This window comes from Mustelus asterias, chromosome 1, assembly GCF_964213995.1.
Source record: "Mustelus asterias chromosome 1, sMusAst1.hap1.1, whole genome shotgun sequence".
Classification (NCBI taxonomy): domain Eukaryota; kingdom Metazoa; phylum Chordata; class Chondrichthyes; order Carcharhiniformes; family Triakidae; genus Mustelus; species Mustelus asterias.
In genome coordinates, this window is record NC_135801.1 from 59526460 (window position 1) to 59552327 (window position 25868).

Consider the following 25868-nt stretch of genomic DNA (forward strand, 5'->3'; position numbering starts at 1 on the left):
CGGAGGTTTCCTCCTCCAAGGCTTGATCTCATTTGCATCTTAGCCAAAAGGCCGAGATGCCGCTTTTAAAAATTGCTTCATATGAAAATGAAGCTTAAATGCAACCCAATGACCCCGACCAAGTGCAGCATCAGCAGACCACACCCGATCTTAGCCAAAAGGCCGAGAAGCCTTGTAAATGTGGTTAATACTATTAAGGATGCAGAGAAGTGCACTTCTGCCAGAGTTGCTTTCTGAAACCATGAAGGTTGCAGTATCTCTGTACTTCCTCTTACATTAGGGAAATATAACTTTGTCTGTCTCAAGTACTTGTAATTGTCTATGAAAATGAAACAGAATTGTTGAACAAAATTACTGATACCAGCCTTTCTGAAACAACCTAAAGAACATAAGGGCTACATTAATCTAGGAACATACTTGATAAAAAATTGTCACTTTTTCACACTGACAAAACACAGATACATAAAGACATTGGATTGTTAGCATAGCAACATTTGTATGTGAGTTAGCTGTAGTACATTGGGAGCTGGTACGTATTGACAGATCCTTATAAATGTGGGAATGACATTTCTTAATCCAGGATTTTCTCTTTAGCAACCCTGGAAATAAAGGATGGCGAGGACATTGAAGGCCTTTAAAGTTCAGAAAGCTGGAGTTACCCTATTATTATTCAAAATTTTTGTCTTCAGTTTCTTTGCCCCAGCCCATTAACCTAGCAGCTGGACCCCACTGTAAGTGGGAGATTGTCAGAGGCAGAGGGTGTGTGTCTCTGGAAGCCTTCTCTTGGCCCGAGAACGGGTGGTGACCACCCTGCCCTGACCCTGATCTGAGAGGGTGGCACGGTGGCACAGTGGTTAGCACCGCTGTCTCACAGCATCAGGGACCCGGGTTCAATTCCAGCCTTGGATCACTGTCTGTGTGGAGTTTGTACATTTTCCCCATGTCTGCATGGGTTTCCTCCGGGTGCTCTGGTTTCCTCCCACACTCCAAAGATGTGCAGGTTAGGTTGGCCATGCTAAATTGCCCCTTAGTGTCAGGGGAACTAGCAGGGTAAATACGTGGGGTTATGGGGATAGGGCCTGGGTGGGATTGTTGTCGGTGCAGACTCAATGGGCCGAATGGCCTCATTCTGCACCTTAGGGATTCTATGATTCTAACAGTTTGGGCAAAATCAGCTCTTTCGCTTGTCAGGTGGTTGTGATGCCACAGTGCTCAGATCTTGAGGTTCCATTTCAGGGGGTAGTTGGGGGTAAATGGGAGGGACAAGGAAATCTGTCAACTGCTTTTTGGAAAACCTGAGGAACAAAATTCAACTGCTGCTCGATCAACCCCTTTCGCACAAGAGCCGATAATAGTCATTACGCTGGAGAATTCATGGTGAGGGGACAGGTCAGACCACAAGGTGGGTTCACCCCTTTCTCATAGTAACGATCATGGGGTTTCCAGGTTGTGTGAGGCCAGGAGCGAGGAAATGAATGAGATGGGAAATTTCTTTCACTTGTCTCAAGCCCTCGCCATGTGGTTCGAGTGGACGGGGGCTCCTTTCAGCCTGGTTGCAATGTGCATTGTGAGGGATGCCCGGTGATTTCTGGTTGGGCCAGAATTTGCTTCTTCACCAAGCATTCCGCAGTAACCTTTGTTTCAACCAACCATTGGAGCCCTCAAATTCTGGGACCTATTATTTTACACTATTATACAATTGCATTGTATATTTAATTATATTATTTCTCTGGTCATACAATTTGAAAAAATAAAGTTAGAAATGTCAGCTGCCAACCCAATCCCAGACGGTGTGGGGGGTCACGTGAAGTGTGTAAAATTGATCACTGTGGGGCACTGTGCAAGCTGTCATCCTCCCACCATAGGTTTTTACCCACGTGGTGGCCTAGTGACATTGTCACCAGACTATTAATCCAAAAACTCAGTTAATGTTCTGGAGACCCGGGTTCGAATCCCGCAATGGCAGATGGTAGAATTTGAATTCAATAAAAAATATTTGGAATTAAGAATCTAATGAAACCAAACCATTGTCGATTGTCGGAAAAACCCATCCGGTTCACTAATATCCTTTAGGGAAGAAAATCTCGCCGTTCTTACCTGGTCTGGCCTACACGTGACTCCAGAGCCACAGCAATGTGGTTGACCCTTAACTGTCCTCTGAATAAGGGCAAATAGGAATGGGCAATAAACGCTGGCCAGCCAACGACGTCCATGTCCCACGCATGAATAAAAAAAACGTTGATGGAGGCAACGGAAGACCTCTCCCCATCAACTATTTAAGGCTCTTGAGAGGCCAGTTGATAACCACTTGAGGCCCTCCTGCCACTGCTGCTGGGATTTAGCCTGTGGAAGTTGGTCCAAGTTTTCAGGTAAAGCCCTGGGGCCTTGTGAATGAGGTGGAAACCCTACCCCAAGCCACTTCATAGTTGTTAAATGGCTGAACCCTGACCTTTAAGTCAGGACAGTAAGAAGTCTCACAACACCAGGTTAAAGTCCAACAGGTTTATTTGGTAGCAAATACCATAAGCTTTCGGAGCACAGCTCCTTCGTCAGATGGAGTGGATATCTGTCAGGGGCAGGGCTTTATCTGTCAGGGGCAGGACTTTAAGTCAGGGGCAGAGCTGGTCCTTCCATGTATAAGGCCCTCTAAAATTGCTATCATAATCCTCTGCAATGTCTGCAAGTTGGGTGGAAATGGAATGGTGTGAGAATAATTCCCCACACTGGCAAATATAAAATGCTTGGCTGAGCTGAGTCTTCCATTGTCAAACCTATTCAACTACTTATTGGCATTTGGACAGTTGCTGCAATGGTTCCTTGCAGTTGGGGTGCGATGTCTGCTGCTGTGGGAAATGGAAAGCTGCAGTGATTTCACCTGCTCAGGCCCGAGTTAAACTCCACACCACTCACAATGGGATCCCGATTTGCATCAATTTCATAGAGGATAAGTGTGTGTTGTTGAATAGGTCTCAGTGTGTGTCATCTTCTGGGCATCAACGTTTGTTATCATCAGGGTGAATTTTGTTTTATGGAGTATATAATTTTTGTTGTAAAAGTGATGGTGGCCTCACTGTTATTAAAGTGTAAATTTGATGGCAACTTCAGGTAACCACACATGCAGAGTTGAACGTGGAAATCAGGAAGTTTCTGTTCGAGTCACCCTGTTCCTGCAGAAGCTGCTCTGTCAGAGTATTTTGTGGAGAAGCTCAGCATTGAAATGCATGAAATGGAATGAAGTTGCTGTACTGAGCTGGTAGGTACTCATTGAATTTGTGAGAGAATGTGAGGACTTTTTCTTTCCGGTGTACATTTTTAATGGTGTGATAAGTTTAATTACTTTCAGACAATGTCTCCTGGCACTGAAAATTAACAATTCACAAAATTAATATATAATCATTTGGTAGTACGTTTTGGATGCATTCACATCCTTCCTATAGGGTGGTGCCCAGAACTGTACACAGTATTCCAGCTGAGGTTAAAGTCCAACAGGTTTATTTGGTAGCAAAAGCCACACAAGCTTTCGGAGCTCCAAGCCCCTTCTTCAGGTGAGTGGGAATTCTGTTCACAAACAGGGCATATAAAGACACAGACTCAATTTACATGAATAATGGTTGGAATGCGAATACTTACAGCTAATCAAGTCTTTAAGAAACAAAACAATGTGAGTGGAGAGAGCATCAAGACAGGCTAAAAAGATGTGTATTGTCTCCAGACAAGACAGCCAGTGAAACTCGGCAGGTCCAGGCAACTGTGGGGGTTACAGATAGTGTGACATGAACCCAATATCCCGGTTGAGGCCGTCCTCGTGTGTGCGGAACGTGGCTATCAGTTTCTGCTCAGCGACTCTGCGCCGTCGTGTGTCGCGAAGGCCGCCTTGGAGAACGCATACCCGAATATCAGAGGCTGAATGCCCGTGACCGCTGAAGTGCTCCCCAACAGGAAGAGAACAGTCTTGCCTGGTGATTGTCGAGCGGTGTTCATTCATCCGTTGTCGCAGCGTCTGCATAGTTTCCCCAATGTACCATGCCTCGGGACATCCTTTCCTGCAGCGTATCAGGTAGACAACGTTGGCCGAGTTGCAAGTGTATGTACCGTGTACCTGGTGGATGGTGTTCTCACGTGAGATGATGGCATCTGTGTCGATGATCTGGCACGTCTTGCAGAGGTTGCTGTGGCAGGGTTGTGTGGTGTCATGGTCACTGTTCTCCTGAAGGCTGGGTAGTTTGCTGCGGACAATGGTCTGTTTGAGGTTGCGTGGTTGTTTGAAGGCAAGAAGTGGGGGTGTGGGGATGGCCTTGGCGAGATGTTCGTCTTCATCAATGACATGTTGAAGGCTCCGGAGGAGATGCCGTAGCTTCTCCACTCCGGGGAAGTACTGGACGACGAAGGGTACTCTGTCCACTGTGTCCCGTGTTTGTCTTCTGAGGAGGTCGGTGCGGTTTTTCGCTGTGGCGCGTCGGAACTGTTGATCAATGAGGCGAGTGCTATATCCTGTTCTTATGAGGGCATCTTTCAGCGTCTGGAGGTGTCTGTTGCGATCCTCCTCATCCGAGCAGATCCTGTGTATTCGGAGGGCTTGTCCGTAGGGGATGGCTTCTTTAACGTGTTTAGGGTGGAAGCTGGAGAAGTGGAGCATCATGAGGTTATCCGTGGGCTTGCGGTACAGTGAGGTGCTGAGGTGACCGTCCTTAATGGAGATGCGTGTGTCCAAGAATGCAACCGATTCCGGAGAGTAGTCCATGGTGAGTCTGATGGTGGGATGGAACTTGTTGATGTCATCATATAGTTGTTTCAGTGATTGTTCACCATGAGTCCAAAGGAAGAAAATGTCATCGATGTATCTAGTGTATAGCATCGGTTGAAGGTCCCGTGCGGTGAAGAAGTCTAGTTCGAACCTGTGCATGAAGATGTTGGCATATTGAGGTGCGAATCTGGTCCCCATGGCTGTTCCGTGTGTCTGGATGAAGAACTGGTTGTTGAAGGTGAAGACATTGTGGTCCAGGATGAAGCGGATGAGTTGTAAAATTGCATCTGGAAACTGGCAGTTGTTGGCGCTGAGCACTGAGGCCGTTGCAGCAATGCCATCGTCATGGGGGATGCTGGTGTAGAGTGCCGAGACATCCATTGTGACGAGGAGTGCCCCTGGTTCAACTGCTCCATGTGTGCTGAGTTTCTGTAGGAAGTCCGTAGTGTCGCGACAAAAGCTGGGGGTTCTTTGTACAATGGGTTTCAGGATGCTCTCGACATAGCCGGAGAGGTTCTCACACAGGGTCCCATTGCCCGATACAATGGGATGGCCGGGTGTGTTTGCCTTGTGGATCTTCGGGAGGCAGTAGAGATCTCCAACGCGGGGAGTACGTGGGATGAGAGCACGGAGGGTGCTCTGAAGGTCCGGATCAAAAGTCTTGATCAAAGTGTTGAGTTGACGGGTGTGTTCTTTGGTCGGATCTGCAGGTAACTGTCTGTAGTGTTCCCCGTTGTTTAGTTGTCGTTACACTTCTTTGCAGTATTATTTGGTAGCACGAGATTTCAGAGCGCTGCCCCTTTATCAGGTGAGTGATGAAGGGGCAGCGCTCCGAAAGCTTGTGGCTTGTGCTGCCAAATAAACCTGTTGGACTTTAACCTGGTGTTGTGAGACTTCTTACTGTACTTACCCCAGTCCAACGCCGACATCTCCACATCATTGTAACATCCTCCCCGAATCCAGGTGTCACGTTACCATTATCGGTAAGATGCTGCTCACATCCCTTCATTTGTAAACCTTCACATTGAGAAATTCAGAGAAAACTGAAAACAGTTGAAACCTTTAATGGAAATCTCTTTTAGATTGTGCACATTTTGAATGAAACTATAGTAGCCGTGATTCTCCCGAATTGGGATTGGCATTAGCAGTGTCTATCCAGTGGGATTTTCCCTGCTGAAAGATGCTAATTTATTCATCATGGACAACCCGTCGGACAGCCCCGCTGTTCCAACATCGGGCCGTCATTTTTAAAGGGTGACATGATCTCCGTGCTCGGAGACAGTCCCCACCCCCTACAAAAACATAATTGATGCACCCACACTGACCACGGAGCATCACCAAGCTGTCACCAAAGAGGGGCAACCCCCCACCCACAAGTAACGGGTAACCCCCCACACCATACAGACACCCCCACTCAGACCCTCACCCCCTCAAACCCTACCTTAGTCTCCCCCCCTCTGACCCCCTGTTTAGGCCACCTTCCCCCTCAGACACCCCCCCATTCAGATCCCGTTAAGCCACGCGCCTTGGCAGACCACACAGTGCACTGTCCCTGGCACCCTGGCACTGATACCCTGACCTGATGCCTTGGGCCTCATGAGGCCTCGAGGAGTTAGGTCCAGTGCCCATTCTTCCCTCTGCTGCTGCCAAGGCTCCTGGGATTGATTGGGCTTCGGCTGGGGGAAAGGAGCTGACCTAGCCACTCTTCCCTGGGTTGGGGATGTTGTGGCTGGACTGCACCCTATAACCCTGGCAGATCTGAAGATCACCATAGGCATGGTGATTTCAGGCAGCTCTGTGATCAATTGTTGTATTCCTGCCTGCCAGATGTACAACTTCTGAAGTAGCCAGGTCACTTTAATCTCCATGCCGCCTGGCAGGATTTTAAATCACTGCAGCACTCCATCCTACAGTAGTGATTTTCCTTTCTCCCCAAAAGCTGCAGGTGTGAGCAGGCCCCTTTGAAATCCTCTTACAGAGAAGTCAATTTACCTGGGGGAGGGGGGGGTGAATTTCGCACTCTGCCACTCAGCTCCAATATATGCACACCGCTTTGATTTGAAGGTGCTGATTCTTCCCAGCAAACAGAAATAATTGAAACCCTCTCCATTGCACTTCCATAATCTGTAACAAATTCAAGGTGCAGTTCCTTGTAAAAGATTCAGCTGCCAGATCTTTGGATTTCTATCATCCTCCAGCCACCTGTGTTTAATTTCATTTCCCTTCACAGTTGAGTGCGCATCAAGTACCCCATTGATCCTGACCGTAATGTAAATAGAGTCTAAGTCTGATTGACAGCCTGTGGTTTCACTTCCTTTTTTCAAACCACTTCAAAGAGGGAGTGAAGGGAAATCAGTATAAACACTTACTTACCTGCCCACTTCCGATTCTTCGGGCCATTGTGATTCCCGATCGGGGCTGGAGGACCTGGAGAATCCCCCCCTGTATTTCACCTGCGAACGCTTCCATTGAAAACTTAAACTAATGGAAGTTGATTTAAATGGTGCCTTGACATGCTTTTAAGAGGTTTTAGAGATGAAAGGCTTTTGCTCGAGGGCAGCAGAGTTGGAGAATACCAGAGGTGTGCCTCAAGATTTTTATAGTATAAAGGTGTGCGGTGACAGATAAAAGATTGGGAATCTCTGTCTAGGGGACAAAAGCTAGTGGAAAGAATGGACAATTAGCAGATGAAGCATTATGTGGAAAAGTGTGAGGAACTGTTAAAAATGCAGACAGGATTCTAACGAATAGCGTATATAAGCAAGGAAGTTATGATAAATCTGTATAAACATTTTTTTTTTGGCCTCAATTGAAGCATTGTCTCCAGTTCTGGGCCTCACACTTTCAGAAGGAGACAATGCAGAAAAGATTGATGAGTATGTCTCCAGGGATAAGCAATATCAGTTATATGAAAGCTGTTCTCCTGTGAGAAGAGAAGGCTGAGAGAAGATTAGATAGAGGTATTCAAAATCAGCAAAAGTCTGGATGGAGGGAGAGGGAGAGACTGTCCCCATTAGTGGTAGGATCCAGAGCCAAAGGACACCAGTTTAAAGGGGTTGGCAAAAGAAGCAATATGAGGAAAATTGTTTTAATGCAGCGAGTGCTTGGCACAATGTCTGAGACAGATTCAAACAAAGCTGCCAGAAGAGAATTGAATAATTATCTGAAAAGAGAAGAATTGGAGACTGTGGGCAAATACAGGGGAATGGGACTGAGTAAGTTCCTGCTTTAGAGAGACGGAGGGTCAAATGGACTCCTGTGCTTTAACCACTTTATAATTGTAATTCCATGGTACTCTCCTTCCTATTGGCCCCATTATTCTGCTCCTACCTCCTGCTCCCTTTCCATCTCCTCCCCACTCTGCTGCTCTCCTTTCTTTTGATCTTCTCTCTTCTGTCCCTCTCTTTTCTGTTCTCTTGAATTTTGCACCCCCACTCATGTAACCCACCACTCTCCTGCTCCCCTCTCCCTGGCTCCCATCTATCTTGCATCCCTCTCCCCTTTCTCCCCTCTCTCTCCCCTCTCCTCTCCCTGGCTCCCCTCTGTCCTGCTCCCCTCTCTCCCCTCCCTTCTCCCTGGCTTCCCTCTATCCTGCTCCCCTCTCTCCCCTCCCTTCTCCCTGGCTTCCCTCCATCCTGCTCCCCTCCCCTCCCACCTGCTCCCCTCTCCCCTCTCTCCCCTCTGCCCTCTTTCCCCCTTCCCTCTTTCCTCTGCTCCCCTCCCCCCGTTCCTGTCTCCTCTCTCCCCTCCCCCCAGCTCCCCTCTTGCCCTTCGCCCTCTCCCCTGCTCCCCTCTGCCCTCTGTACTGTTCCATTTGCATTCTAATTAAATGCAAAGTCAGCGAGTTAGAGCAGGCTTCTCAATGCTGTTGCGTTTTGTGTATTTTACACCCCCCAGCCCCCAAACCCAGACCGTTCTCCTGATTAAAGTTCCTCTGCAGAGAATTCCAGGGCAGAGTGCAAACTAGCAAGTACGAGTTAGAATGTTTCAAATGTCAAATCATGTGAGCAAGAGTAATCAAAGGAAAGAGATACAGGAAGGTAAAAAATAATAATGAAAGCCTGAAGGGATTAGACTTGTAAAAGTTAATATCAAAGAGATTGTTAAAAAATCACATTCACTGGAAGGACCAAGTCCTGACATTTTATGGTGTGTATAGTGTGTATAATGTTCCATCCTAGATTTGTCAACCTTTTCAGTACTCTGTGGTTTTCCTCCCTTCACTTATAAGAAATAATCTCCTTTCGTAACGCAATAAGAAATCAATCATCTGTTTAAAAAATCTGTTATTTATCATAATGATACCATGCAGATAAGGGACAACACACTGCTATAAATGGCCTTACTCCAAATGAAGATGACAGCTGCTTCCTGTCTATTTCTTATTTGACATTAGTTCTGCAAAACAGGTTATACGGTATATTCTGTAGTTAAATTTGCTTCCGAATCAGCTCAGCACCTCAGCTTAAAGAAGAGAAAATAAGCAAAACAGAAGAAAATTAAAGAAGTATACTTTTGTTGGATTTACGAGAGACAGCATTGTACCCCAGAAAGTACAATACTGAAAACTCACAGGGTAAGAATTACCATTACGGGTTCTTTTTAAGACAATAAGAAGTATAGAATGAATCAGGATCATCTAAATTTGAGATCAATTCATATTTTTATCATCTTTCTGTTTCTAAATAAATGAGGAGTCCAGACTTCATAATTAAAAAATAATGCAATAATTGTTGAGACAAAAACTTAAGTGCAGGTTTAAATATCAGTTATTTTGTCATGATTATCTGAGAGACTGACTGGGTTAGGATTGTTTTCGCCGGAGTTCAGACGAATGAGGGGGGATCTCATAGAGACTTATAAAATTCTAACAGGACTAGACAGGTAGATGCAGGGAGGATGTTCCTGATGGTGGGGGAGTCCAGAACCAGGGGTCACAGTCCATTTAGGACGGACATGAGGAGACATTTCTTCATCTAAAGAGTGGTGAGCCTGTGGAATTCATTACCACAGAAAGTAGTTGATGCCAAAACATTGAATGTATTCAAGAGGCAGCTGGATATAGCACTTGGGGCAAATGGGATCAAAGGTTATGGGGAAAAAGCAGGATTAGGCTATTGAGTTGGATAATCAGCCATGATCGTGATGAATGGTGGAGCAGGCTCGAAGGGCCAAATGGCCTCTTCCTGCTCCTATCTTTTATGTTTCTATTAAATAAATCTGTCGACTGAATTATTTTGACTACTTGGGTGGTCTGAAAAATGGAAATAATTCTAAGCATACAATGTTTCACGATCTAATTGATGGCTTGAAAAAAATAACCAGCTATCAATTTGATGTGTGCATCTATATAAGTTCCAAAGACTTCACAATTACTTGCAAAATAATGTAGCATTTTTACAATTTAGATTGAGTTATACTGTGTGATGTGTACAATTTTTACAGGTACAAACACTGTAAAGCAACTTATCATTGGACTCTTCAGCTAATTTGCCACAGACTGATTTCAAAATTGATTTTTAACCCCTAGCTATTTTACACTGCAATGACTGTATTTTAAAAAAACCCAAATCTTTACTTACAGCTCCAATATTAGAATAATACTCAAAATGTACTTTTCAGTGGTTTTATCAAAACACCATTTTTAACTGAATGTGTCCAACAGTCAGTTGAATCATAGAATCCCTACAGTACAGAAGGAGGCTATTCTGCCCATCGAGCCTGCACCAACCACATTCCCACCCAGGCCCTATTCCCGCAACCCATATATTTACCCTGCTAATCCCCCTGGCACTATGGTTAATTTAGCATGATCAATCAACCTAACCTGCACATCTTTGGACTATGGGAGGAAAACCGGAGCACCTGGAGGAAACCCACGCAGACGCGGAGAGAATGTGCAAACTCCACACAAACAGTGACCCGAGGCCGGAATCGAACCCGGGTCCCTGATGCTGTGAGGCAGCAGTGCTGACCACTGTGCCACTGTGCTGCCTGTAAAGTTTTACTTTATGCAACTCCAGAAATGGAATTACCCGCTAGGAAACTTATCTAATTATCTTGTATGATAACCAGGATATATTCCGGCTCATGTTAAAATTCACTTTGTTGGTCAGATTTTTCATAGCTGTTTTGGTGAAAATATAATGGGCCAGGAGTGAGCTGGAAGCTGCAGACACTTTGGTGGGACGAATATCTCTGGTTGGTTTGAATGCTCTCAATCGTAGGCAACGGAAGTTTTATTTTAAAATGCTCAATCATAGCCTGAAGCCATGAACATTGTAAATGGGAGGGTACTAACATGGATCGAGGCAAGGTACTAACATGGATTGACGATTGGCTGTCAGACAGAAGGCAGAGAGTTGGGATAAAAGGTTCTTTCTCAGAATGGCAACCGGTGACAAGTGGTGTCCCGCAGGGTTCAGTGTTGGGGCCACAGCTGTTCTCTTTATATATTAACGATCTAGATGACAGGACTGGGAGCATTCTGGCCAAGTTTGCCGATGATACAAAGATAGGTGGAGGGGCAGGTAGTATTGAGGAGGTGGGGAGGCTGCAGAAAGATTTAGACAGTTTAGGAGAGTGGTCCAAGAAGTGGCTGATGAAATTCAACGTGGGCAAGTGCGAGGTCGTACACTTTGGAAAAAAGAATAGAGGCATGGACTATTTTCTAAACGGTGACAAAATTCATAATGCTAAAGTGCAAAGGGACTTGGGAGTCCTAGTCCAGGATTCTCTAAAGGTAAACTTGCAGGTTGAGTCCGTAATTAAGAAAGCAAATGTAATGTTGTCATTTATCTCAAGAGGCTTGGAATACAAAAGCAGGGATGTACTTCTGAGGCTTTATAAAGCACTGGTTAGGCCCCATTTGGAGTACTGTGAGCAATTTTGGGCCCCACACCTCAGGAAGGACATACTGGCACTGGAGCGGGTCCAGCGGAGATTCACACGGATGATCCCAGGAATGGTAGGCCTGACATACGATGAACGTCTGAGGATCGTGGGATTATATTCATTGGAGTTTAGGAGGTTGAGGGGAGATCTGATAGAAACTTACAAGATAATGAACGGCTTAGATAGGATGGACGTAGGGAAGTTGTTTCCATTAACAGGGGAGACTAGGACGCGGGGGCACAGCCTTAGAATAAAAGGGAGTCACTTTAGAACAGAGATGAGGAGAAATTTCTTCAGCCAGAGAGTGGTGGGTCTGTGGAATTCATTGCCACAGAGGGCTGTGGAGGCCGAGACGTTGAGCGTCTTCAAGACAGAAATTGATAAATTCTTGATTTCTCGAGGAATTAAGGGCTATGGGGAGAGAGCGGGTAAATGGAGTTGAAATCAACCATGATTGAATGGTGGAGTGGACTCGATGGGCCGAATGGCCTTACTTCCGCTCCTATGTCTTATGGTCTTATGGTCTTATGGTGATCCTGAGCATATTTGAAGGTTTCTGCATCCGATGCAAGATAAATCATTTAATGCAAACTGGCTGGGAAATTTGGAAGGAATTTGAAGCACAGACCACAGGCATTTGCTGTCACATTTGTATTTGCTCCTACAGTTTGTAACTAGCTTAAAGTAATATGATTAAGCAAATATCTAAAGCAACGGTCATACTTTAGTTGATATAAAATGCAAGTTGATTTTTAGCAGGCAACTATACATCACTGCAGCTCACTGTGAAAAGCTGGAGAAGGTGTGGAAAGGAACACTGAGGGTGGTGCCAAGTGCTGAGTGTGCAAGTGGCAGCAGAACTATGAGGCAGGACACGGAGGAGGGACGGATTGGTAATGCTGAACTGAGGTTGTGCAATATTAGCAGTGTAATGAGATGTAAAAAGGTATTTTACCTTGAGAGACTCTGACTAGTCCCACTGACTTTCTTGTGGCAAATTCCAGGTTGCAGTATAATCTGGGCTATTGAATTTACCCACTCCAATTCACACTCCTTCTCAATCCTCTGTTTATTTTTTAGTCCTTTAACCTCATCACCAATTTGCTGCACCGTTATCAGCTCACGCTTTCGGCAACTTTTGAGAACAATTTTTAAAATCTCACCATTTAAGAACAGTCTAACTAATGGAATACACTATGAGCCGCCTCATTCCAGCAAAAACTGGGTTGTAAATTTTGGCCGTGTAAACCAACCCAAGTAAAGGAGCAAATGGCACAGAAACCAAAATGAAAGGAATTGTTTGAATTTAGCTGCCTTTTCATTATGTCAGTTTGTAAATGACTCCTTTAAAACAGAGCTGATTTCTCAATTTTCACTGGTAATGCATTCCTCATTGCTCCTATCAGCTACGTCATAATTTGTTCACAATTAGTCACTTGGATATCCAGTTGGTAAGATAACTAACTAATGGATAATGTTTTGTTATGTACCGTAAATCATGGTGTATAAGCCACTCCCCAGCGAAGATGCCAAAAATCATGTTTTTGCATATACTAAGCATAAAAGTTGACCTGTTCTTTATCCTATACTCATATTAATGGTCAACCTCAATTTGTCATGCCACAAATGAATGTTTTACTTATCGGTACTAATAAATGGGTGAAAGGGACCAAGTAGGTGATACAGGTTGTGTTGCGAAGATGTGTGGGAGCTTAAGGCATGCACAGAACAGACCCCCTATAGTGAATGACAAAGGTGTTGACTGCCCATACTCACACTGGCAGTTCACTCAGGCTATATAAGTCCACCCCGCTTTTTGAGGTATTTTTCAAAGCTTCATAGACAACCTATACGCCAACATCAACAGAATATGTGACACCTTGGGATGTGCCTCTGGAATGTCGCATGTGAGATGCGAGACATGGTATATGCCATTCATTCTGACCCTGTCTTAATTAAAATAATGCCCCAAACCCTCCCGAATAAACTAACTATAATTCAATACTGCAGAGTCCACTGCTTGTTGTTTTCTGAACTCTCTTTCTGTGTATCAGTTTTCTTCTGATGAATATTGGTAATGGGGTATGAGGCTGAGAACTGGCCTTTAAAAATTCCTTTCAGCAACATTTCTTTCCTCAACATTTCATGCAAGTGTAATTTGCTTAATGCGCGTCTATTAACTTATCTGCTACAACTTTGCCTACATTTTCTTCCCAAGTGAATCTTTAACTAGCTCCAATCTACTTTAATGTTCACATGTATCCTGTGCTCTGAAATTATTCTTTTAGTTATAAGGCCCATTGAAACAAAAGGAGAGCAGAAAGTCTAGCCAGTCCATCAAAACTAGCCTGGCATCCTTCGTCTCTTACACTCCTCACATCTCTCCTCACCAGCCATCCATCTCCTGGGATAGATGGGAAATAAGGCAAACTCTTTCAGCCAATTTAGAATAAACTGTCGGAAATTCCTTTGTAACTCGTAAAAGTTGGTCAAACAAGTTCCAAGAGCCCAAGATCACAGAGAGACCGTCATCATCCATAGGTACTGCATGAACTGGCAACTTCTTCCATGGGTCGATGACACTGAGAAGAAATGTCACTTGGCATTTAACCCAGCTATCTGCTTGTGCAATTTAATTTAGTGTTCTCTGGCCCTCTTCAACCCATCCAAATCAAACAGCTCATCCAAATGGTGCCAATCTAATCCTTTGTCTATGTCTTATGTTCAAAGTTCTTCAAAGCCTTTATTTTGCAAAAATATAAAACACAAGCTCTTTCAACCTATGGTAGAAATGAAAGATATTTAAACTAATATCAGTCTAGCCAGTTGGCCCTTTTCTGAATCTTTTCCGCCGCTTTCCTGTGTACGGGAACTAAAACTGGGCTGGACTGAGTATTCTAAATTCTGAATAAAAGCAATTCACAGACATCAATTTTACCTGGACAATACATCCCAACACACTACTTGCTTTAGCAATAATCTCACAACACTAATATGGACTATCAGACTTTATAACCATAGGCCTTAACTATAAAACCCTGAAAGATGTAAGTATACTTAGTATTCCCCCTACGTGTGTTGATAACACTACCTTTCTTGTTCTCAATGGCATTTGCCCATTGCTGCCTCACATCTGGATCCACATTGCAATGTGTTTTTTTCACTTAAGATTCTAACACTGGTACAAATCTTTTTAGTATCTGTGAACATGCAGTCAGTTATTCCAATCTATTCTCACAGATCATTGATAAAGACAGGGAAGAGCAACAATGCAACCACTCTGTCACACTGTACTGGTGGCCAGTTCGAATGCTTCTTCCAGTCTCTCAGTTTGATCCTTCCAATTGTGGAGACAACAGGGAAGTTGTTACTAAAACAGAAACCTGTTGCAGCTGGCTGATTTGCGGCCACCAGTTTAATGCTTCCATTGCAGAAGCTGTCCCCTGGCGCCACGAAAAGACATATATAGACTGTTCTTTACTGAGTAACTCCACTTTGCTGCAAGTGCTGCTGTATTAGAATGCACTGCGCAACGAATAAATCCATTAAGGAGCAGGTTTCACTCTTCGAACTCTGTTAGCTTTCAAAAATTCAATATTTTATGGTTGGATTTATAAACTTTTCAACATTTAAATTGACCAAATGGATTTTTAGCTGTTTTGGATGCATCAGGGGCGGCATGGTGGCACAGTGGTTAGCACTGCTGCCTCATAGTGCCAGGGACCTGTGTTCAATTCTGGCATTGGGTGACTGTGTGGAGTTTGCGCGTTCTGCGTAGGTTTTCTCCGGGTGCTCCGGTTTCCTCCTACACTCCAAAGATGTGCAGGTTAGGTGGATTGGCCATGCTAAATTGCCCCTTAGTGCCCCAAGATGTGTAGGTTGAATGAATTAGCCATGGTAAATGTGTGGGGTTAGAAGAATAGGACTGGGGAGAGGGCCTGGGTGAGGTATTCTGTCAGGGAGTCGGTGCAGACACGATGGGCTGAATGTCCTCTTCTGCGCTGTAGGGATTCTATGATTCTAGGAGCCATGACCACAGTTACTGTGTGACTGGCTGATCATTTTTCATTGATGCTAAGGAAACTGTGTAACTAATTCGAACAAATGATAGGGGGCCAGAGAGGGGTGGGTTTTATGGAGCCTGAAAGCTGGCTGAATTGGGAGGGAGCCAAAATGTGAATTCCCCGACAGTAGGCTGAAATGCAGACATGAGGATAACAGGGTGTTTGGGGTACGTCAAGCCTCATGCTGGCCTGTGGTGTGTTCCCACTTGTAACATTTTTGTACACCATATATACTCATTAGTGTGAAAGATTTTATAATAACATCCTAACTTCAAGACAAATCAAGCAGGGCATGAGAATCTCATGGCACTTGGTTGATGGCCATTTAAATGTGGCGTGCAACAGTCAACTTTGTGCAGTCATGCCTAAGCTCAGTGGATTTCTTTGCTGAATTCTGTGGGCCATGGAAGGAGAGCAAGAGAATGGCAGCTTGCATGGAGAGCTGGCAAAGGTGAGTTGGTGGGGTGGGCAGAAAGGTGTGTGGAGTGGGGTCGGGGGAAATGAGGAGCGGGAGAGGAAGAGCCTAGCTTCCCGGTGGACAATGGAAGGAGTCACTGTTCATCAGTTCTACGTGTGAAGTCCATGGACACATATATTCCCATTACACTGACTACCTTTGTCACACAGTTCAATTGCTGGAATGTCTATTGGTCGCATAAACCCAATACTTATGCAACGTGAGGGGCAGGAGGAGAGATGTGACAAAGGATGGCTCTTGTCGATCAACAACAGAGGCCACAATGCCAGCAGCAGGCAGCACCAGAGGGGGAGGAGGGTCAAGATGGAGCCATCCAGGGGAGACATGGTAGAAGATAGTCACGGCATTTGGTAACAAAATTGCAGCTGTGATGCAGTTTCCCTTCCTGTCCAGGCAACTCTTTTATAGTCTGCCAGTAGCTGATGGCAGGTTTCACCAATGTAAATCTTCCCCTGCTGTGGAATTGAACATGTTGCCTGTGCATGCCACCAGCACTTAGATTTTCACACAGAATTGCATAGGAAAGAGCAAAAGAGAGGAAACAGAGCACAATGCCAGTTATACCATCGGGAATGGCAATCTACAGTTCAAATTCCAGCTCACATATCTGATAGACACACCTTGTCATGATTGCAATTACAATGTGTTAATTTAGGAAAGCTATTTCAACGCAATTCAAATTTGAAGTGTTTTGTCATTGAGTTTTAATAAGTGACATATTTTCTTTTGTCGTTACATGATTAGTTGTAGCTTATCATTATTAATTCTGTAGTCCTGAGTAGTTGGATCAGCATTTTAAATTTAAATTTTGTTTTTAATTTCAGACACCTCTGAAGGAGAACAATGAGATCGCCCTCTCTGGGGATCCTTCTGGGCGTGTGTATTTTTATACCTACAGCTTTCTTACAAAGGAACGCTCACCAATACAATGTGTGTGAACAATGTGACTCTGACAACCTCTGCAACTGCTCTTCATTGAAGCTAGAGAATATTCCACACGTATCGGAAAACGTGTCTGGGTTTGATCTGTCACACAACAAGATCTCACAGGTTAAGGACACTGATTTCATTACATATGTGAGGCTGAAAAGACTCCTATTGCAGTCAAATCAAATCCAGTCCATTGCTGAGCCAGCGTTCCAGCACAATACACACCTGGAGTATCTTGACTTGTCCAATAACCTTTTGACTCAACTGTCACCCAATTGGTTTAAGTATCTTTCCAAATTACAATACTTCAACGTTTCAGGGAATAATTACACAGATTTGGGATCAGGGAGAATTTTCTCAAATCTGACACAACTCAGATGGTTAGAATTCGGCAATCCTTCTCTATCATTTCTGAAGGAAGATGACTTTGTAGGAGTTACACATCTGGAGGAGTTTATTGTAAAGGCAGAGAAATTACTTGTGTATCAGAAAGGAAGTTTCAGTTCATTCAGAAATATAAGCCATGCTGCCTTGAGTTTGCATGATACATTCCGGAATGAACCAGACCAGGCTCGGCAGATTCTTGTCGAGTTAACAGGATCCACCACCCACATGGAGCTGAGAGACTTAGCGTTTCCTGACAAAACGGACAGTCTATTTCCCACAGTGGACAACTCAACAGTGAGAAAATACACCTTCAAAAATAATTCTTTTACAGATGGTGTGGTACTCAATTTTATAAATTCGTCGATAAATACAAAATTATCGGAACTAGTTGTGGAAGACTGTGAGCTTTCAGGAACTGGGAAATGGTTTGGTATAAAACCCATTACAAGCAACTTTCTACGTTCAATAACATTAAGTAACATTTCTATTAAAAGGTTTTATTTGTTTTATGATCTTTCAAGTATTAGTCAGTTACTTGTACATGTTAAAACAGCTAAACTTACAAAGTTAACCCTGTTCCTGATGCCCTGCACAGTATCCAGGACATTGCAAAATGTGGAGTTACTTGATTTAACTGACAACTTGCTGAATGATTATAGACTGGAGGAAACGCTCTGTTCAGGAGCTTGGCCTTCTGTGCGTTATCTTATTTTGCAAAAGAATGATTTTAAATTCCTGGGAATTACAAGCTCAAAATTATCCACACTTTCTAATCTTACCCATTTAGATTTGAGTCAGAACAGGTTTCGTGACATGAAGACTTCATGCAAATGGTCAAAAAATCTACAATTTCTGAACCTTTCGAGCTGTGAGATGAAAAGTATAAAAGAGTGCATCCCTCCAAATGTTGAAGTATTGGATTTAAGCAACAATGCCCTCCATCGTTTTGATGTTAATCTCCCTTTGCTCAAAGAATTAAATGTGTCCAATAATAAGTTTAAAAGGTTACCAAGTGATGGCTACTTACCAAAGATGGAAATTCTGAAGATCAGCAATAATAAACTCACCTCACTCACAGGTGTAGAAATCAAAGCATTTAAGAATCTTCGATTTTTAGAGGCTGGAAAAAATAATTACATTTGTTCGTGTGAATTCCTGTTTTATATGAATCATGACATAACTGTCCAACTGTTGAACCAAAAGGAGAATTACATCTGTGATTCCCCTCTGTTTCTCAGGGGAATGTTGATACAAAATACTAAACGCTCTTTTTTTGACTGTCACACAACACTGTCGCTAGCCTTACTGTGTGTTGGCATATGTTTGGCAGTAGGCATTGTTGGGATGATGTGCTACAAGTATCATGGGATCTGGTATATCCAAATGACTTGGGCATGGCTGAAGGCAAAGAGGAAGCCAAAGAAAGTGAGGAATAATGATATTTGTTATGATGCATTTGTCTCGTACAGTGCGATGGACTCAGAGTGGGTGGAAAACTTCCTGGTAAGAGAGTTAGAGGGTGCTCACCCACCTCTAACGCTCTGCCTTCATAAGCGTGATTTCATCCCAGGGAAGTGGATAATTGACAACATTATCGAATCTATTGAGAAAAGCAGGAAAACCCTGTTTGTTTTGTCTCAACATTTTGTTCAAAGTGAGTGGTGTAAGTATGAGCTGGACTATATCCATTTCCGTCTGTTTGATGAAAATGACGATACAGCCATCCTTGTTCTGTTGGAGTCGATTCCAAAGGAGACCATTCCTCAGAGATTCTGCAAGCTTCGGAAACTGATGAATACAAAAACCTATTTGGAATGGCCACAGGAAGAAGTAGAGCAGCAAATCTTCTGGTTTAATTTAAGAGTCGCATTACAAAGAGATAATGTTACAACATTGTAAATAGTTTCAATGGCCTAGTTATTAAATAACATTTCCCAAACAGCAGCGGCAGTCACTCCTCTGCTTGGACCAACCACTGACGTTTCACTGATGCTGCGATTTCAACAAACTAAGTCGAAGAGAGTTGTATTGGAATTGAACTAAATGGCTATAGTCAACTCCAATCTTCTTCTGTACCACAAAGCTTTTGCACAGGCATTTGGAACTTTGGCTTGGCAAGAGCAGCAAGGAAGAGACAAATGAACAAATGTATTTGGCTTGTCAAACACAAAATCTAAGCTATCACAGACTCCAATACACCTCATTAAATCTGCTGCAGGGAGGTTTTGTATCAAAGATTCCTGAGGCTCAGAGTAATCCAAGTAGAACTCCAGAAATCTCTCCAATCCCAGAACTCATCTATTCAATTGTGGCCATCAGCTTTCTACTTCTACCTTGGCCTCCGCTTCCCAGAATCATCACACCATTTGAATGCCAACTAGAAAACTAGCAACAAGCTGATGCAGCTGTCAAAACCAAGCAATGCAAGAGGGCCCTAATTGGGAAAGAAATAGTTAAACAGGAACCGTACTTTAAGAGGTAGATATATACAGCTAAGCTTCGCCTGGACTGAGTAAAATCAATCCATAGCTGCTAGAAAACTTGAAGTGAAAGTCAAAATGTTGGAGGCATAACATTGGTTGTGAATTTCTAAGTAGGGAAGTCTGGGGCATGTCGACATTGAAAAAGAACGCATTGTACATGTTTGTTCAATTTGATATTTTGCAATTAACAAGTTTTAAATTTTTAAACAAAGTGATATTCGGACTTTCAATAGAATCACTTATTAAAAAGTTACTTGAAAAGCCACTCTCCCACATACTAACCTCACCATCCTAAATAACAAAGGCATGCTATCCCTTCACAACCCACAAAAATGCTGCCTCTCATTAACCTATCCATCCTTTTAGAGATGAGCTCTTCAGTAACAATTCCAGTTCATACAAATACTCATTTTCTCCAACCTAGTTAACTGCTGCTCTTTCCCCCTTTTTCTTCCACTCAAACTGACACTTTACTTTTTTTTGGCACTTTGTTTTTTTTATTCATTTGTGGGACATGGGCGCCGCTGGCTGGTCAGTATTTATTGTCCATCCCTAGTTGCCCTTGAGAAGGTGGTGGTGAGCCTCCTTCTTGAATCGCTGCAGTCCATGTTCTGTGGGTTGACCCACAATGCCGTTAGGGAGGGAGTTCCAGGATTTTGACCCAGCGACTGCGAAGGAATGATGATATATTTCCAAGTCAGGAAGGTGAGTGGCTTGGAGGGGAACTTGCAGGTGGTGGTGTTCCCATTTATCTGCTGCCCTTGTCCTTCTAGATGGAAGTGGTCGTGAGTTTGGAAGGTGCTGTCTAAGGATCCTTGGTGAATTGCTGCAGTGCATCTTGTAGATAGTACACACTGCTGCTACTGAATGTCAGTGATGGAGGGATTGAATGTTTGTAGATGTGGTGCCAATCAAGTGGGCTGCTTTGTCCTGGATGGTGTCAAGCTTTTTGAGTGTTGTTGGAGCTGCACCCATCCAGGCAAGTGGGGAGTATTCAATCACACTCCTGACTTGTGCCTTTTAGATGGCGGACAGGAGTTGGGGAGTCAGGAGGTGACTTACTCGCTGCAGTATTCCTAGCCTCTGACCTGCTCTTGTAGCCATTGTGTTATGTGGTAAGTCCAGTTGAGTTTCTGGTCAATAGTAACCCCAAGGATGTTGACAGTTTCAACTCCTCTCCTCTGTCCCTTTTTTCTTTTTCCTCTCTACTCCCCTCCCTTCAGTTTATGCTGCTCCTCTTTTTCTCCTAATCCAAAGCACTGCTGAGTTTCCCTTTTCTCTCCCTCCCAAAGGCTGCTCCCAGCAACTGAATCTTCTATTCTTTCTTCTATTTACGTCCCTCCTTCAATGCCATTGACTTTTGCATTGACCTATCTACATTTTCTCATTCTTTGTCTTCCCTTCATGCTACTCTCCTCCCTATTGTTGCGTTCCATTCTGCCTCTTCTTTCATTGCCATTTCATTTCCTCCTTGCCCATCCATTTTCCCTCATCATGCAGTCTCCTCCTGACCCTGCCCTTGCCTTGAATTCTCTTCTCCCTTGCTCCCCATGTGCACTCTTGCCTTTCCCAGACCCTACAAAAGCTCATAGGCTATTGCACTGGGAAGAGATTCATTAGTTGCCCTAGTTGCTGTGAAATCCTAATTCTTGCTATGGCATCTGGAAGAGTCAAGCAAGACTATTGGCACTGAAAGCATTTGGCCAAGAGGAGTGGGAGTTTCCAACCGGCTCACTAAAGCCAGGTTGTGATACTATACCTAGGCAACAACAATATCTTGCCTTTTTATAGTGCCTTTAAACTAATAAAATATCAAAAGCACTTTATAGGAGTGTTCCAACAAAAAATTGACACCCAGTCACAGGAGATATCAGGACAAAGACTTGGTTTTTGGGTGTCTTAAAGGAGGAAAGAGAGGTGAAGAGATTTCGGGAGGGAATATGGCTTAGACAGCTGATGTCATAGCTCCCAATGGTTGAGCAATGAAAACATGAGGCCAGAATTAGAGGAGTGCAGGAATCTTGGAGGGTGTAGGGCTGGAGGAGATTACAGGTTCGAACAAGACCTCTTCACCGCACAGGGCCTTCAACCGATGCTATACACTAGATACATCGATGACATTTTCTTCCTTTGGACTCATGGTGAACAATCACTGAAACAACTATATGATGACATCAACAAGTTCCATCCCACCATCAGACTCACCATGGACTACTCTCCGGAATCGGTTGCATTCTTGGACACACGCATCTCCATCAAGGACGGTCACCTCAGCACCTCACTGTACCGCAAGCCCACGGATAACCTCACGATGCTCCACTTCTCCAGCTTCCACCCTAAACACGTTAAAGAAGCCATCCCCTACGGACAAGCCCTCCGTATACACAGGATCTGCTCAGATGAAGAGGATCGCAACAGACACCTCCAGACGCTGAAAGACGCCCTCATAAGAATAGGATATGGCGCTCGACTCATCAATCGACAGTTCCAACGCGCCACAGTGAAAAACCACACCGACCTCCTCAGAAGACAAACACGGGACACGGTGGACAGAGTACCCTTCGTCGTCCAGTACTTCCCCGGAGCGGAGAAGCTACGACATCTTCTCCAGAGCCTTCAACATGTCATTGATGAAGACAAACATCTCGCCAAGGCCATCCCCACCCCCCCACTTCTTGCCTTCAAACAACCACACAACCTCAAACAGACCATTGTCCGCAGCAAACTACCCAGCCTTCAGGAGAACAGTGACCACGACACCACACAACCCTGCCACAGCAACCTCTACAAGACGTGCCGGATCATCAACATGGATGCCATCATCTCATGTGAGAACACCATCCACCAGGTACACGGTACTTACTCTTGCAACTCGGCCAACGTTGTCTACCTGATACGCTGCAGGAAAGGATGGCCCGAGGCATGGTACATTGGGGAGACCATGCAGATGCTACGACAACGGATGAATGAACACCGCTGCATAATCACCAGGCAGAAGTGTTTCCTTCCTGTTGGGAAACACTTCAGCAGTCACAGGCATTCAGCCTCTGATCTTCGGGTAAGCGTTCTCCAAGGTGGCCTTCATGACACACGACAGCGCAGAGTCGCTGAGCAGAGACTGATAGCCAAGTTCCGCACACATGAGGACGGCCTCAACTGGGATCTTGGGTTCATGTCACACTATCTGTAACCCCCACGACTTGCCTGGGCTTGCAAAATCTCACTAACTGTCCTGTCTGGAGACAATACACACCTCTTTAACTTGTGCTTGGCCCTCTCTCCACCACGTTGTCTGTACCTTTAAGACTTGATTACCTGTAAAGACTCGCATTCCAACCATTATCATGTAAATTGAGTTTGTGTCTGTTTTTGCCCTGTTTGTGAACTCAACTCCTCACTCACCTGATGAAGGAGCGAGACTCTAAAAGCTTGTGCTGCCAAATAAACCTGTTGGACTTTAACCTGGTGTTGTGAGACTTTTTACTGAGATTATAGAGCCAGGGAAGGGTGAGGCAATGGAGGGACTTGAAAACAACGAAGAGAATTTTTAAAAATGCTGAACACAGAAATATATTTTCAGCAAGAGACATAGCAGGATAGAGAAAGTAAACCAGGAAAAATACTTCCATTGAGGCAGAGGGAACAGGTTGCTTAAATTCAACATTAGGGGAGAAAACATTTCCAATGGACATAAATGGAATTAAAGATGGACCAGTTTGTCAGGAAGGGTAATTATGGCAGGACATAGGAGATGTTTAATAAACAGTTGTCATAGAGAAATCGAAAAGGATTGATATGCTAGAAAAATTAAATCAAAAATCTATTTAAGATCATTCTTTATTTGTGGTGAATGTACATCTTAAAAAGTACATCAAATAACAAATAACACTAAAGTAATAAAAGGTTCAATAAAATATTCATATGGCTTTGTTGGCAATTTATCAATTTTAGTGGAACTAGCTGATGATTGAGGTTTGTACGTCTTGATTTTTAACTCTGGCAGTCTGCCAAAAGTCAATATCCAAACTTTGAAATAGTTACCCCAGTTCTTAATATTAAGTTAATGAGAACAACTTTGACATGCACATCAAACAATAATTCTGAAGTGTATGTTGTTTCCTGCGAGTTTACAAGCAGCCATCCAAAGCAAGTTTTCAAATGGCTTCTTTCACTGCAGCAAGACCAATCATGTGAAATGTTTGAACTTGCAAGCTGTAAACGCTTAGCATAATTTGTAAGTATCTAATTCATATTAAAAATGTGCTATCATAGCATACAGCGGCTTTTTGACAAAACAATCCTTAACTATTTCGTAGAATGATTGCAGCATAGGAGGCCATTCAGCCCATTGAGCCGGTGATAACTCTCTGTTAGAGCAATTTAGCTACTTCCACTACCCCACCTTTTCCCCACCTCACGGCAAGTGTGTTTTCCAATAGGCACTCATCCAATACCTCTTTAAAAGCCATGATTGAATCTGCCATCACCATTGTTTCAGGCAGAACATTCCAGATTGCAACTACTTGCTGCATAATCTTTTGCAGGTTGCCTTTGATTCTAAGCATCCACTTTAAATCTGTGCCTTCTGGTTCTTGACCCTTCCACCAATGGGAATGGTTTCTCTCCATCTACTCTGTTGAGACCCCTCAAGATTTGGAACACCTCCATCAGACCTTCTCTCCTCTAAGGAGAACTATATCTGCTTCTCCAATCTATCCACATAACTGAAGTCCCTCATTAGAATCATAGAATCTCTACAATGCAGAAAGAGGCCAGTCGGCCCATCGAATCTTCAACGACGACAATCCCACCCAGGCCTTATCCCCATAACCCCACGTATTTACCCTACTAAACCCCCTGAGAATGTGCAAACTCCACACAGACAGTGACTCAAGGCCAGAATTGAACCCGGGTCCCTGGCGCTATGAGACAGCAGTGCTAACTACTGTGCCATTGTGCCGCCCAAATTCCGGCAGCCATTCCCATAAATCCTTTCTGCACCCTCTCTAAATCCTTCACATTCTTCCTAAATGTTGGACACAATGCTCCAGTTGAGGCTAATCAGTATTTTCTGAAGGTTCTGCACTTTAGCCTTGCTCTTATACTCTATATATTTAATTTCTTATTGGGATGTCGGCATCACTGGCATGGCCAGCATTTGTTGCCTATTCTTCATTACCCTTAAGAAGGTGGTGGTGTGCTTATCACGCTGCTATTTATAAAACTCAGTGCCCATATGCCATTTTAACTACTTCCTCAACCTTCCCTGCCACCTTCCTTAACCTGTGCTCGTATACCTTCAGGACGCAAAGTGACTCCTTCAGATTTGGGTCCATTATTTTACATTTCATCTCTTTGTTCTTCCCACTTAAATATATCACTTCACACTTGTCAGCATTACATTTTATCTGCCACCTATCTCTTCATTCCATCAGCCTGTCTATGTCCTCTGCTATCCCACTATCACTGCCCTCCCACTAGGGAAGGGGGAGGAGGAGGGGGTGGGGGGGTGGGGTGGGAGCCAGCAATCTACACATCTGCAAATTTTGAAGTTGTGCCTTGTACACCCAAGTCTGGGTCATTAATAAAGCAGCAGTCTTAGCACTGACCCTTGGGAAATACGACGATGTAACTACCTCCAGTCTGTTCTCTAGAATCCTCTGTTTCCTGGCCCTCAGCCAACTTCATATCCATGCAGTCACTGTCCCTTTTATCTGATGGGTTTCAACTTTGAGGACAAGTCTATCACGTGGCACTTTATCAAATGCTGTTTGGCAGTCGATATACACTGCATCAACTGCATTACAAACATCAACTTTTTCTGAGATTTCATCAAAAAAAAAATTAAGATTTAACAAATCATTAATCTAGACCAGTTTAAGTGACTG

The 25868-nt window shown here is 43.9% G+C and overlaps 1 protein-coding gene across 3 annotated transcripts in view; it reads left to right on the forward strand.

The window, feature by feature from the left end:
• Positions 1 to 23173, forward strand: part of LOC144493694 (toll-like receptor 2 type-2) — a 95223-nt gene extending 72050 nt beyond the window's left edge. The window contains exons 2-3 of one of the 3 annotated variants that reach the window (XM_078213062.1): positions 3106 to 3253; positions 17005 to 23173. In XM_078213062.1, coding sequence (XP_078069188.1) covers positions 17024 to 19396 — 2373 coding nt within the window. In that variant the 5' untranslated portion in view covers positions 3106 to 3253; positions 17005 to 17023 and the 3' untranslated portion in view covers positions 19397 to 23173. Of the gene's footprint in view, positions 1 to 2648; positions 3254 to 9161; positions 9321 to 17004 lie in introns of those variants that run through there. The other 2 variants (XM_078213053.1, XM_078213072.1) reach the window with 2 other exon arrangements.
• Positions 23174 to 25868: the final 2695 nt, after the last annotated feature.